This window comes from Ips typographus, linkage group LG15, assembly GCF_016097725.1.
Source record: "Ips typographus isolate SLU linkage group LG15, UJ_Ityp_2.0, whole genome shotgun sequence".
Classification (NCBI taxonomy): Eukaryota; Metazoa; Arthropoda; class Insecta; order Coleoptera; family Curculionidae; genus Ips; species Ips typographus.
This window is the reverse complement of record NC_138436.1, coordinates 3,803,069-3,818,381: the sequence shown is the minus strand read 5'-3', so window position 1 is coordinate 3,818,381 and position 15,313 is coordinate 3,803,069. Positions and strand designations below refer to the sequence as shown.

Here is a 15,313-nt window from a genome sequence, read left to right as displayed (position 1 = left end):
TAAGAGCTATCAAAACTTGGTAAAGGTATAGGAGGTAACTTCACATTGACTTCAGATGAAACCTGAGCATTTGATAATATATTGTTTTGATAGTGACCTTCATTAGGGGTCCTTGTATTGGTACACAGTTCTAGTAAGGCTTTGCCTTTACTAATATATTTAAAGTAAGTATCCTCAAATGCCTCAGTTTCAATGTTTTGAGATTCATCAACTTCAATTGCAGTAATAGCAACCTCTATTTTACCTTGTACTTCATAAAACAAGTCTAAAACTGGAGTAATGTTAGCTAGACGCAGGTCTAACTCATTAGTTTGAATATTACTAGTTCCATCAATAGAATCTATGTACTTAGTGAATCTAGTTAATCGAGTTTTTAAAGCCTTTTTGTTATTTTTAAATAATCTTAGATCCATCTCCTCTTCTAAAGACATTGTTTTAAGATTAATGTTTGATTTAATTGTAAAGTAATAATCACTTGCTTAAACTAGATTAAACCAGGTTTGTGTAGTAAATGTAATAAAAAGGACAGGATAAGGGCACTTACCACTTTGATTAGGTTGAAGTATCCAGCTCGAAGGACCAATATGTTCTTGTGATGATTCGCTTCTTTCTGATAGGAATACTCAGATTGGAATCACACACTAATTTTTTGGCTTGATTGTTATAATCGTATATTATTGATTGATAATAGTATTGAAGCTACACATTAATTGTCGTGCTAAAGATTCTTGAAAGGAAAAATAGACTTTCAACGTGCTTTTTAACAACTTCTATTTATGATAGTTTAGTAGACAAAATTGTAAAAAATTGTAAGGTTAATATAATATTGTCACGAATAACATAAGTTGCATCATGTTCCGTTACCTAGGCTGGCCCCGGTCTCCCCCAGTACACTGCCGAATCAGCGAGACCGGCAAATTGGGGTCATGAGATGAGTATTTAATCGGCGTCTCAAGCCATCGAAGATTACTGGTCTCTGGGTCGGTCTATCGAGCATCAGTCCGAACTTCCTAGTGCCCGGACGGCTCGATACCTTCTTGGAAATCCAGGCTGAACAGACTAGAGTCCTTACGCAACCCAGTGGTGACCGTCGGGACTCTTGACCCTTTCAGTACCTAAAGTAAGTCCTTTAGGGCGTGTCGGTCATAGGGGTTCCCTGCTCGTATCGAGCGGGTTTCGCTTGGCGACACTCCAAGGGGGGCTTGCTGTGCATAAAGTAAATCCTTCGGGCTTGTCGGACATAGGGGTTCCCTGCTCGTATCGAGCGGGTTCCGCTTGGCGGCACATCAGGAGGCCTTACGCACACTCACACACACACACACCCCCACGCACCCCCTCGTAGAGAGTGTTCCATGGGCGTCCCGCCTGTAGCGGTACTAGCGGCCCTCTTAATCTGGGGGTAAGATTTAGTTAGGCATCATCGTCAGTATACAAATAAAGGAGACATACTTGAGCTACGTTTGTTGTTTCTCTTCCTGCGCTACCCCCAAAACGTGACATGGTGGAGGCGCCTTGTTGAATCCCGGGGCTACCGATCTCCATATCTGTGGCAAAACCAAGTGTACGCCCTAACAGGAATGAGAAGAGCGTACAACTTGAGATCAGCAAATCCTGACAGCCCCTTTCAACCAAGGCACAGGAGTTCAAGCGTAGGTGACCCTTGGTTGCCAGAGACAGATTACCTAACCCTTACGCTTGTAAATACAAGAAGGGAAGACATCGAGCAGCCACAAGAACCAGAAAACGATCTGGAAAATACAGTAATAGAGGCAGGAACACAGGTACAACCTGAAAAAAGAGATAAACCATTTGAAGGCATTAGGAGATCAAGGGAAATGTCGGACATTACCATTTCGGCTGTAGAGGCAGGGGAGAAAACACCCGCATTACCTCAGTTTATCAGCCCACCGACGTTCAACCCTGGTAGCGATTCAGCACCCCAATTTATCGGAACGTATGAACGAACAGCGGTGGCAAATAGTTGGAACGATGCCCTAAAAATCCTATACTTCCATTCGTACCTGCAGGGTGCTGCAAACATTTGGTATAGAGAGTATAAGGCAGCAAACCCCGAAAGCAATTGGCTACACATCTGTCAGGCATTTAGAACAGAATTTAGCGACGGTAATCACAGTCGCCATCTGCTGGCAAAGGTGAAGCAAAGGAAACAGAGGGACCTAGAACAAACAAAAAATTTCTTTTACGATCTACGGGTACTATACGAGGAATACAGGGAAAACCTGGACCTCGACGAATTCCTAGATATTTTTCAGAATGGGTTAAGAGACATACCAAAAGCCAAATACTACTGGCTGACGAATTTTCCCAATAACCCACCCAGAAATTTGGACGAGGTCAAAAAGCTTTGCGCTACTATTGATAACGCCCCTGAAGAGTGCTCAGCGCCACTTACCTTCAGACCACAGCGCCAGACAGAAGAAGGGGCCTATGGGCCAATAGCGCAAAGACAACCTCCATTTGACAATACCCGCTCGTACAGAACCCCGCCGCCGCCTAGGAGAGACTATGGGCCAACAGAGCAAAGACAGCCACCCTTTTACAATTCCCGCCAGGTTAGAACCCCTCCACCACCCAGGAGAGTCTATGGCACTCCCCAGGCTGGGAATCCTGGAAGACAGCACCAACCCACTAGAACGTACGATAATAGGCCTAGATGCTACAACTGCGGCAAAATAGGCCACTTTGCTGCTGTTTGCAGAAGTAGACAGCAACACCCAAACTCCAGGGGGTGACAAAACTAAGCCCCGTCACCCTCTCCACTCGGGGCCCGACGTGCTACAAAATACTGTATATTAATACTGTTGTAAATGACTGTTACGTACCAGCGATCATCGACACGGGCGCAGAACTAAATGTGATAAGCCATCTCCTAGTTGACAAGAAACGTAGAACCGGAGGCCCACCCACGTTGCTTGTAACAGCAGCCGGCCAAAAAGTAAAAAGTCTACGCGAAACAATGGCATCACTGGAGCTCAGAGGGAACTACATGAGAAAATTGGAAATTAGAGCAACAATATTAGAGAATACACCACAACCCCTCATTTTGGGCGTGGAATTCTTAAGGGAAATGCAGGCAGCAATTTGCTTAATATCTAACACACTCACCCTAAATCGGGACTTAGTATTAACGCTCGGGGGAAAGCGAAATCCTGCACCCAAAAAACCAGGCATAACACGAAACTAGACAGAGGTGGTCCAGGAAATGCCGGGGTCCATCTTCAGTCTTCCAAGCAGTTCTGCATGGGCCTTTGCAGTCTCTTCGGCTCCCAGTAGAGATAGAGGAGTAGGAAAAGCCATCAGGGACCATTTGGCAGATCACAACACAGAAAAACTACCCGTAGGGAGCGTGGTCAGTTTGTTTAAGAAAAACAGACATACCCTACAGATGATAGTAAAAGAGGAAGGGAACGAATACATACCTACTCATACGCTACAACAGTGCTGTAGGAAATTGAAAGATTGGGCAGTACAAAATAAAATAAGTAAGGTGGCTATACCTAGATTGGCATCCGCAAACAGCGAGTCAGATTGGGAAAAGCTTAAAGACCTTCTGTATGAGACATTCAGGGAAACAAGTGTGACGGTGCTGGTTTCAAAAAATAAAGAACCCCGACCAAGAAAAATCAAGACACAAGAAACCAGCTCCTGGAACACCCTGCCAAACTACATAGAAAACGATGACCACGTGATAATTAAGCTGAAGGCAAATGAAGATTACACCCTGAAGCCAGGAGAGGAAAAAACCATCAAAACGTCACCGGAAATACCCTTGTCTACAGAAATGTTGGTAGTACAAAATGAGGGATGGCTAGTACGCAACAACCTACTATGCAACCTAGAAAGAGCCAAAGACTCTATATCACTGACCCTCAAGAACCTAGGGCCAACCAGAAGGGTTATTTACAAAGACACAACGGTGGCACGGCTAGAAGAGCCCAGTGGTTTGAGCACAACAGCACTCTGTACAACTCAGAGAATAGACGAAGAAGTGGTGACATTGGAAGATCATAAACTGGACCACATTAGGGATGAGCAGTTCAAAAGGGAACTAGAGGAGCTACTGGTTGAATATGAGGATGTGTTCTGCAAGTCACCAAAATTGATGGGCAAAACACATCTTATAGAGCACAAAATAGAAGTGACAGAAGACAAACCAGTAAAATGCCGCCCTTATAGAGTCTCACAATCCGAGCGGGAAATCATTGACACACAAATAAAAGAAATGCTCGATTGCGGAGTAATAAGACCATGCCACTCGCCATGGGCGAGCCCCGTTGTACTGGTGAAGAAGAAGGATGGCACCACAAGGTTCTGCGTGGACTACAAAAGAACTATAAACCCGGTCACCAAAAAATCATGTTACCCGATACCACAAATCGATGACATTCTCACTTACATGGGGAATGCCAAGTACTTCACGACTTTGGACATGTTTTCGGGTTACTGGCAGATACCTATAGAGGAGTCATCCAAACAATACACGGCATTCACGGCACAGGGACATGGATCATACGAATTCAACGTATTAAGCTTTGGTCTATGCAATGCACCAGCAACCTTCCAACAACTTGCAGATAGAATATTTAGGGACCTAAAATGGAAGGACATACTAATTTATCTAGATGATATTATTATTTATTCAGAGAACTTAGAGGAACACTTAGCAAAACTACAAAAAGTATTTCAGAAAATGAGAGAAGCCAGTTTGACCTTAAAACCGAGTAAATGCGAATATTTACAGGAAAAGATAAGGATCTTGGGCTACACAGTAAGCAAGGAAGGAATAAGCCCAGAGGAAGAAAAACTGGCAGGAATTAAGCAATTCCCCACACCCAAGAGAACAAAGGACCTACAAAGCTTCTTAGGATTATGCAATTTCTATAGGAAATTTATAAAGGATTACGCGGTATTGGCACGGCCCTTACATGAGGCCACAAAAAAGAACAAGTTCTGCTGGGGTGAAGATCAGGCGAAAGCATTTGAACTGCTGAAAGAAAAACTGACGTCATCCCCAGTATTAAAACATTACAATCCGAATATAGGATGTACAATGCACACGGACGCCTGTATAGATGGAATAGGGGCAATTCTGCTCCAAGAAGGCAGTGACGGTCAAGACCACCCGATAGCTTATATAAGCCGGGCCTTGTCAAAAGCAGAGAAGAACTATTCGATCAGCGAGCTGGAGCTATTAGCAGCAGTCTGGGGAATGACCTACCTAAGGCATCTAATTTATGGACACCCTGTAAAAATCGTAACAGATCACCACGCATTATGCTGGATACACAATGTAAAAGATCACTCAAGAAGATTAGCACGTTGGGCTCTCAAGTTGGCAGAATTTGACTTCACGGTAGTCTATAAAAAAGGCAGTAAGCACCAAGATGCGGACTGCCTATCACGGAACCCGGTGGCAGGATGGAGCGAAGTCGAATTAGATGAATTAGACGATATACCCACTTTCACGATATCAACGTTAGACATAGGAGAATTGCAGAATAAGGATAAGGCCATACTAGAATTAAAAACAGCAATAAGCAACCCCGAATCAACAAACGTTCACGCACTGACACGGCGAAAAATAAAGAATTTTAGGCTGAGGGAGGGCGTTCTGTATAGAGCAACACAAACTAAGGAAGGACTGGTACACGCACTCGTGATCCCCCGGTCACTTAGGGAGGAAATTTTGTGGGAAGCTCACAACGCACCTACCAGCGGACACATGGGGGTAACAAAAACTCTGAGCAGACTTACTCCCAAATACTATTGGGATTCGATGACTAAGGACGTCAGAAATTACGTTAAAGGTTGTAGGGACTGCCAGGCGAGAAAAGGGCCAACAAATGATAAGCCATTGGGCTTACTCCAGCCAATAAAAGTGGGCAAAGTATTTGATAAAGTAGGGATAGACCTACTGGGACCATTCCGGAAAAGTAACCAAGGCAAGACAACGATAGTAGTAGTGACAGACTACGCGTCAAGATACGCCATCACAGCGGCCCTGCCTAACGGGAAGGCAGGACCTGTGGCAAAATTCTTATTGGAACGAGTAATACTAATTCACGGCGTTCCTAGAAGCATCCTCAGCGATAGAGGCAAGGTATTTCAATCCGAACTAGTGCAGGAATTACAACAGATTATGGGTCTGAAAAGCACTTTTACAACGGCATACCACCCTTCGTGCAACGGCCTAACTGAACGCTTAAACAAAACGTTGGCGGACATGCTGTCACTATACTGCAACACAGAGCAGACAGATTGGTGCACTTATCTGCCTTTCGTGACATTTGCATACAATACGGCCAAACAGGAGACGACACGTTTCAGCCCATTTCAACTAATATTCGCAAGAAACCCCACACTCCCACTAGACGCCACCCTTTTAGAAACTGAGGACGAATCAAACACGAACGAATTAAGAGAAAAAGCTTTACTGTTGAGGGCAATTGCTGTAGACAATATCCACAAAAAACAGGAGAAGGACAAGGACATTTATGATAAATACCACAGAAATGGCGAATTTGAGGTAGGAGATAGGGTGAAAATATTCATTCCTATCAGGAAGGTGGGAAAAAGTGAGAAACTGCTACTACGATGGTTCGGACCCTACAGAATAATAAAGAAACTCAGTGAGGTTAACTACGAAGTAAAACAAGAAAAAGGGAAAAAAAACGGATATAGTACACATAGGGAGGATTTTACCATTCTATGACGAATGGACGTTGGGAGACATATCCGAGGGGGATTCGGACGTGGAATGCAAGGAAGAGGAACAATGACTAGCACAAGTCGGTCGGCCTACATGGAACGCAGACAGTAATAAAAACAATTCTTGTAGGCCCGGCACGTCGGATACACAGCATGTGGAAGTATCAGCTGGGGCAACATGGAAAACACTACCAGAAAAAATACTTTATGAGGGCACTATTCCATTGACTTACGTCATCCCATGGTTAGAACCTAAACTGAGCACAGAACCAGGGTTCAGACAGGCAGATAATTGCGAGAGCAATGGCCAACACATATACTGCAGAGCGAAAAAACACTTAGAGGAATTAGAAAGGGCAATAGATGTGGAGATGGACAAATACAAAGCAGCCTGGTACCCGGAGTGGTCAGAGTCTGGAAAGACAAAACGTCAGAAACGAACGTTCTCACTAGGATTCATTGCGGACGGGCTTAATTACTGCTGCGGGGTAGCAACCCAGGAAAAACTTGACTCAATGTCCATGGAAGAGGGCAAACTGGAAGCACATATAAATGCCCTACATGGTACTATGAGTAATACGCTGAAATTGATCAGTACACATTCTGAAGAACAGAAACGCTGCCAGGAAGAAACCAACATGGCAATCAAGAAAACAGAAAGTAGGGTGCACATATTAGAGGAATTCCTAAACGAGGTTCGAAAAAGGGAAATAGCAGGAAGGGAATTAGCGACAGGGTCTCTGGAGGCAAACATGCAAGCAAATCTGGGGATGGCAAGGAAAATGATCTTACTAATTAGAAGAATGCGGAGCCAATCCGCAATACAAGAATGTAGGCATAAACATATACCACTGTCACTAATTCAACCTGAGACGTTAAGGAGCGATCTAAATAAAATAAAGAACGAGATAGGAAAAGACAACATCGATTTAGCCATACCTGTATCCAACTTAGCATCATACTTCCGTATACCAATAAGCGAGTGCACCTTCTCCGGAGAACAGCTGGTGGTACACGTCAAGGTACCAACAGTAACTAGAAATCACCAGTGGCAGCTATTCCAACTCCAGACAAACCCATTCGCATGGCAGGGCCAGACATGCACATTAAAGCACTCACCACTGATGATGGCCGTAGCAAATAACCAGGGGACCACGGTCCTAAAAGAAATCACAGGCATTGCACTACACGAATGCAAACCATTTCAAGATAGGCTGTGCTACTTACCAAGGTTCTCGGGCGACCAAACGCAAGGCCCTTCGTGCGCTCGAAAACTGTTTCATGGATCCACAGTGGAAGATATAGCGGAACATTGCCCTATGCATTGCCACCAGTCGAACCTAATGATCATATCTGAAACAGGGTCCGAAGAATTCCTCATCACACACCCAAAAGCTAACACGACAATCAGCTGCCCTAAAAGCACCACTAAACTCGGGGAGGAAATGTTAAAACTACCAGGAGCATTAAAAATCAACTTACCATGCAAATGCCAGCTATTAGTAAACAAGGACGTTGTCATCCAAAAACGATTTCCTTGCAAAGACGAAGAAAATCCAGCTTCCATACGGCACATACTACCAGCCGCATGGACTAACCTAAAAACATTCGTGTTAAAACCATCAGATAGCCAGGCATTTTTACCTACCTTTCATAACCTATCAGAATGCCTAAACAGTAACTGGACCACAAACCTGCCACATTTCAACCTAACCTCAGAAAAAGAAGTAAGGTTAAACATGGACCTCGAATGGGAAAAACAGGAACACCTCGCCCACGTGGAAATGCACCAGGGCAACCACTCCTTCATGTTCACGTGGAACATAGTCTTGTCAATAGCGGTAATTTACTTACTGTTACGAAGACCAACATTACTCGCATTGGCACAGGCAGCCCACACAGAAAACGGGGCACCCCAAGCACCCGGGGGGGGCACGCAGGAATACTGGCTGGGCGTGACAACGTGGCTAATCGGAGGGATAATAATCGGCGTCATATTGTACGGCCTGCTGAAACACTACCTTACCTCCCGTAAAAAACACAAATCATCCAGTCAGAGCACCGAAACTGAAGGTTTAAGACAGGGAAGCCAGGAAAATGTAGAGATATCAAGCATGGCGGCAGAAGGACGCCATCAGGTACCGAGAACCTTCGTGTTGAAAATCGACGAATCATCAGAACTAGGCAAGACATTGACCGAAGGTGTGGCCCATCAATTAGAACGACAGTTGACAGGAAACGCGCGCACAGTGAACGAGCAATAAGTCAAGTCACTCAAACTTAGCATAGAACAAACAAACGACTAGATAGGATACAGATATATTTAGTACCGATATTAATAATACAAATGTATAACTGGTCGCCGAAGGCGAGGGGTAAATAAAATCAGACATATCTGTCCACAAAAAGACCCCTCGCGAAGCAGCACATGGGTGTCTGGGTAGCTGGGGGGCCAGTCACCAAACGGCACCTTAAATATATACACTTCCGGTACGATTCCTTTAAAGAAAAAAAAAAGAGCCAGAAAAAATGAAATAGCAGTCCCGATCTAAGAATAACATACTCGTGGAAAGTCAGAACGGACTTGGTGTAGGAGACGTAGCAGCCGGGCCCTTAACCGCCGTCTGGTGCAAGGGAACCCTTGGTAACGAGAAGCTAAAGGGAAAAAGAAAGGGAAAATGACACAGAGAAAAATAGAGGAAAGAGGAAAAAGTGAACTTACTTGATTCCATTATTCTGCTCTTACACTTCGACGACCAGTTAAACAATAAAATAAGTTGTAAGGGTAACATTTTGCATAAGTAGGGTGCAAACTAAGTATATTTCATAAAGCTTACATAGTCTAAACAATTAAGTATAAACAATAAAACATAAACTTACAAAATACATATTTAAATAGGTTGACCAACCGTCACGCCCTCTACCGCCAGGATACCACAACCTAGGAACTCACGGAACAAGCGACCATCCCGCGCACTTCAAAGTGGACGAGGAAAGTCAATAGAGGGCGCCACCACCCGCAAACTGAGTAACGGGTGCTCTGGCGCACAGATAGGCAAGACGAAGCCGCGTAAGGCCGCCCTCCAGGAAGGAGCAACAGTTTCCAGGAGAACCACAAGAGAGATAACAAGGGGAGCGTAATAAGACATAAGTTACGATTGGTCACACGTTGTAAATAAAGCCATGGGGCATGTAGGTTATTTAGTTACGTTAGGGTTAAGTGTCCGGGGCGAACACTCTTCAGAGGGGGGAGATGTCACGAATAACATAAGTTGCATCATGTTCCGTTACCTAGGCTGGCCCCGGTCTCCCCCAGTGCACTGCCGAATCAGCGAGACCGGCAAATTGGGGTCATGAGATGAGTATTTAATCGGCGTCTCAAGCCATCGAAGATTACTGGTCTCTGGGTCGGTCTATCGAGCATCAGTCCGAACTTCCTAGTGCCCGGACGGCTCGATACCTTCTTGGAAATCCAGGCTGAACAGACTAGAGTCCTTACGCAACCCAGTGGTGACCGTCGGGACTCTTGACCCTTTCAGTACCTAAAGTAAGTCCTTTAGGGCGTGTCGGTCATAGGGGTTCCCTGCTCGTATCGAGCGGGTTTCGCTTGGCGACACTCCAAGGGGGGCTTGCTGTGCATAAAGTAAATCCTTCGGGCTTGTCGGACATAGGGGTTCCCTGCTCGTATCGAGCGGGTTCCGCTTGGCGGCACATCAGGAGGCCTTACGCACACTCACACACACACACACCCCCACGCACCCCCTCGTAGAGAGTGTTCCATGGGCGTCCCGCCTGTAGCGGTACTAGCGGCCCTCTTAATCTGGGGGTAAGATTTAGTTAGGCATCATCGTCAGTATACAAATAAAGGAGACATACTTGAGCTACGTTTGTTGTTTCTCTTCCTGCGCTACCCCCAAAACGTGACAATATATATAGCCCGCGCGGTCCACATCATACCCCACCAAGCTAGGTTAGGTTCTGTCTCTTCTTAACAAATATTATTAATTTATACCACGTTGATGGCACTAACTACGGAACAATATGTATATGTCTTGGCAAGTACATCATTTGGTTCCAGTATATGCTATAAATATACATGTGTACATGTAATGAATATGAAAATGTTGGTTCAGTGTATTAACTCTGACACATTCCTGCAACATACATGTAAGGTTCATAATGTTTGTATGTTTGTACCATGTACAGGCTGATTGATTGAATTTTGACCACCCCCTTAACTTCCATAATTTTGATTTTAGCAAAAAACGTTAAATACAAAACTAGAAGATATTTAGGTCTACTTTATTTTTAGCTAAACAGTTATTATACAGGGTGTCCCAAATTTGAGTAACGAACCAAACTTATGTTTTTTTAAATAGAATGACCAACTTTTTATTCGATATTTGAATTCTAGAAACGGTGCAAGTTGCCAGGCTGTTATTCAAAAACACATGTTTATTGTGTAAAATGTGAAGTACATTTGTGCTGCTTTAAGGGTTTTTATATAATATAAGTTTCATAACAAATAAGAGTTTTAATATATAAAATGTCCTCAACGTATATGTATATGAATTTTCCACTTAGACATATTGTCCGTCGACGACATGACGTCACGGTCAAAATTAATATTTTTACCTCAAAACGACAAATTTTTTCAAAATGTTTTCAGAAGTGTCATGACTGAAAGGGTTAATATACCGTATTAGTGGTGACCCGACATGCAATCGACTCAAATTTGTATTCCCCAAAATAGTGCAAATACGAGTAGAAATGCCGTCGCCCTAACGTCGGTACCTGACGTTGCGTCGGGTAATCGAACGTTGGCTCGACGTCCAAATGCCGTTTGGGCATTATGGATAGTTCTTAGAAAACACACGTGATTAGCATTAATTCTTCGATATAAATAGGAGCTGAGCAGACACAAAAAGTTAAATTTGCTGTAGGATGTTAATCAGTTGGAAAATAAATTGTACGTTAGATAGATATGAATGACTGATTGCTGGTCCTTGTTCACTCCCAATGTCAACTTCTGCACAGTTACTCAGTTCGCCATGCATAGATTGACATTTAAAGGAATGACAATATTTCTAATACATCAGCATTTAGTTGGAAATTAAAGGAAAATTATTCGGCCAGATATTGTGGATAGAACAATGCTGCATATGGCATAACATCAAATCGAAATCGCAAATAAAACTACATACCACCCGCGCCCCAATTCTTAGTTTATTATTAAATAAAAAAAATAATTCCAAGATTGACCTGGATGACTTTTTTTTGCTTCTCGCTTCACCGGGAGAATATCTGAAACAAAAAAAAATAATATTACCACGAGAATATAAGAAATGTCAATGTTTTTTAAGTTTGAACTCGGTTTTAACCAATGTTAGCTGAAGCTTGATTTTATATTGTAGCATAAAATCAGTATAAAAATTCATTATACTGTCACGAAGGAAATAAATCAAATTTATTTCACTTAATCGTAAACATTAAAAAATGTGGAATTTATATTACTTGAGCGGAAACATTAAAATTGTGGAATGCGGTCAGAGTGCAACTGCACCTATGATGCAATAGCTAGACTATGCACCGGAGTGTGACCGGACGCGAAAGAGTTGCGAAATATGCGAAATATTTCCAGGTAGTCTTTTTGTTGTGTGATTTAGCTAAAAGATATTCCAATTAGTTTTTTTAAGGTGTGTATAAATTACGGAAATGTACTTTACCCTTTAACCATTTAACCGTATTAGCAATGCAATATTAAAACATTAAATATCTCGAAAACGGTCAACATTTAAGATCTAAAACTAGTATATTTTTTTAAATAGAAAACATATTAGAATAATATTTTGAAGTCGTATGTCCGTTTCAGCTGCGTAAAAAAAAGTTTAAGTACTTTTAAGCAGCTGAAATAGTTGCAGATAGCGCCTCCTATCAGCTACTGCAAAATAGTAGTAGTAATGCTGTAGCTCTATATCCCATTACTTATGGTCCACCCTATACAGGGTTATTCACGTTATTTGACACGGAAGATTGTGACTAAACTATTCACTTTCAAAAAAGTTATAGACCTATTGAAGGTATCTTTTAAAAATATTTTCAAGATGTACCGGTTGTCCCAAATGCCGAAAAAGTATCAAAGTCATGTTTTTTCAAATGTAACACCTGGTATATTACTTTATTTTCAGAATCTACGTTGAAAATAAAAATTAATTTCATTCATGTTTGATAGGTCTAAACTTTACAGTTTCTCAGATATTCCTTAATTTGTAAAAATGTCGAACAAATATTAACATTTAAACATTCAACCTTCCTTTGAGATTAATTGACCAAAATTGGTTTGGGCGATGATAACAGATTAAGTTTTATGATCCAAAAGTGATAAATTGTCTAGCTCATATGGGGGTCTCAAAAAAAATTATTTAATCAAAAACTAAAATTTTGAAGTAGTATAAACTTGTCAAAATCAAATGGAACCACAGTTACAGTATATGCAAATTTAATTACCTATCGAAAATTATTAAGGTTTCGTACCTCTAATTGTTAACGTTTTCTTGGAAAAATCGACATTTCTTAAAGTAGAGCTGACTGACTGATTTTTGATATCGTTCAAAGATCACTTGGTATCTTTTCGAATTACATATCTATCATTCTAATCTAAGTAAAGCTTAGAATAAAATAGTGGCTTAATACTTTGTAAGTTTGCTATAGAAGTAATTCATAAAAATGTTTAAAACGGCGACAATTCCACTACAAACTACTAAAACTAAACTAAATACTAAACATCCAACTACTCCGTTTTTGAGTCCTTCAGCAACATTATTAAGTATCTTAATGGATATACTCCTAAAAATTTCGCTAATCTCTGGTCATTTCTCAAGGGTATCAAAAATGACTCAAAATCGGTGCGAGTTCGAGAAATGTTGACTTTCCAAGAAAACGCGAACAGTTAGCCATAGGAGACCTCAATAATTTTCGATAGATAATTAAATTTTGCATCTACTTTAACCATAAAATAGGTGGTGTTCAATTTGATTTTGACAAGTTGTTAAAGTTTAAAGGTTGCAATTATTGGGAGAAAAGTGTTGAGACATCCTGTATGAGCTAGACAATTTCTCACCCATGGATCCTAAAACCTGATCATTTAGTAGGTCCCAAGCCAATTTTGAGTGATAAAAATCAATCAGAAGTTGAGTGATTAAACATTAAAATTTGTTCTAAATTTTTACAAAATAACGAATATCTGAGAAACTGTAAAGTTTAGACGTACCAAACCTCAATGTCATTCATTACCTTTTATTTTCAACGTAGATTATGAAAATCAAATAAAATACTAGGTATTCCATTTGAAAAAATATAACTTTGATACTTTTTCTGCATTTGGGACAACCGGTAAATCTTGAAAATATTTTTAAAAGATACCTAAAATAGGTCTATATCCATCCCAGAATCAAAAGTTTGTTGAAAGTGAATACTTTAGTCACAATTTTCCGTGTCGAATAACGTGAATAACCCTGTATAATTGATAAAAAACAAATGTTTTAATTTTGTATGTCATTAACAACAATTTAAAATGTTTATTGTTCAATTGAATTGTTAAGGACAATTTTCAGATTATAGTTTAGTTAAGATAACAAAAAATGCAGGTAAAAGTTAAAACATATAAATAAAACGCAGACATTTAAATTAGGTAGGTATATGACATACTTCACAAAAGTTGAATTGTAAAAGATATCCGAAAAATAAGTAATACACAGGCTGTTCCATTTAAAAAAGTCGAAATTACTTAAGCTGAATTAGTCAACACGGTGTTTCATGGTAAATGCGTTATACAGGATGTTTCACGATAAATGCGTCATATTTTAGGGTGTGATTAAAGGTCAAAAAATAACTCTAGTTTGCTATATAAACCATGGTCCAAAGATGTTTCGTTATGTAGATACAGGGTGTTAAAGTTTGGGTAAAAAAATCAAAATTTACTTATTTCATTAAAACAATAAGAGATATTTTCATAAAACTTTTTAGGTGTCAACGATAAAGTTCGTTTTGCCATTAAAAAATATATTTTTTATATTTGCCAGTGGCGTCCAATCAAACAAGTTATTGACCATTTTTGCAAAAAAAATATGTACGCCACTGTTTTTCCAAAAAATGTAAATCAGTTCTGAATTTCTTATTCAATTTAACACAGAAAAGGTATCTAGTAACTTTTTGGTACGTCATCTCGTTTTCGAATAAAAAATCCTGCAAAAGTACCCTTACAATTAATACTAAATCTTCGAATTTCGCCTCTATTCAATTTTAAAATTTTGATTTATTCAGTTTTTTTAGGAAAAAATAGGATACTGCTTGTTCCTATCGAATAAATTTTTTTTTAAAAACACTAAATTAATAAAAAGTTAGATATTGATTAATAAAATAAACAGTCGACGATTTAGAATTGATTTTATGGGTACATTTTTATGATTTTCAATTTTTTATTGGAAAACAGAAAGGTGTACCGAAAAGTTACTAGATAGCTTTTCTATTCTAAATTGAATGGGGAATTCAAAATTGATTTGCGTTTAATGGAAAAAGAGTGGTG

At 40.6% G+C, this 15,313-nt stretch overlaps 1 protein-coding gene across 6 annotated transcripts; it reads right to left on the bottom strand.

The window, feature by feature from the left end:
* Positions 1–755: 755 nt before the first annotated feature.
* On the bottom strand, positions 756–9,043 carry LOC145738078 (uncharacterized). 6 transcript variants are annotated; one of them, XM_081992932.1, is made up of 13 exons: positions 8,756–8,999; positions 8,378–8,696; positions 8,212–8,327; positions 7,957–8,157; positions 7,849–7,889; positions 7,669–7,764; positions 7,522–7,616; positions 3,127–4,612; positions 2,844–3,003; positions 2,414–2,796; positions 1,850–2,177; positions 1,450–1,788; positions 756–1,393 (listed from the first exon to the last, which is right to left on the bottom strand). In XM_081992932.1, the coding sequence occupies exons 4-7, from the start codon at positions 8,052–8,054 to the stop codon at positions 7,525–7,527; spliced, it is 327 nt and encodes a 108-aa protein (XP_081849058.1). In that variant the 5' UTR covers positions 8,055–8,157; positions 8,212–8,327; positions 8,378–8,696; positions 8,756–8,999; the 3' UTR covers positions 756–1,393; positions 1,450–1,788; positions 1,850–2,177; positions 2,414–2,796; positions 2,844–3,003; positions 3,127–4,612; positions 7,522–7,524. The 6 variants fall into 6 exon arrangements, with proteins under 6 accessions (XP_081849058.1, XP_081849059.1, XP_081849057.1 ...); XM_081992933.1 differs by having other exon boundaries at positions 3,127–7,616; positions 7,957–8,082; positions 8,756–9,043; XM_081992931.1 differs by having other exon boundaries at positions 3,127–7,616; positions 8,756–8,925.
* Positions 9,044–15,313: the final 6,270 nt, after the last annotated feature.

Excerpts from the sequence above, each read along its gene's own strand:
- LOC145738078 (XM_081992933.1), bottom strand. The coding sequence starts at position 8,054 with ATGCATAGGGCAATGTTCCGCTATATCTTCCACTGTGGATCCATGAAA. Across the intron at positions 7,890-7,956 it reads TTGGTCGCCCGAGAACCTTG|GACCGTGGTCCCCTGGTTAT; the intron begins GTAAGTAGCACA and ends GATTTCTTTTAG. Across the intron at positions 7,617-7,668 it reads TGATGCTAAGTTGGATACAG|ATCGCTCCTTAACGTCTCAG; the intron begins GTATGGCTAAAT and ends TATTTTATTTAG.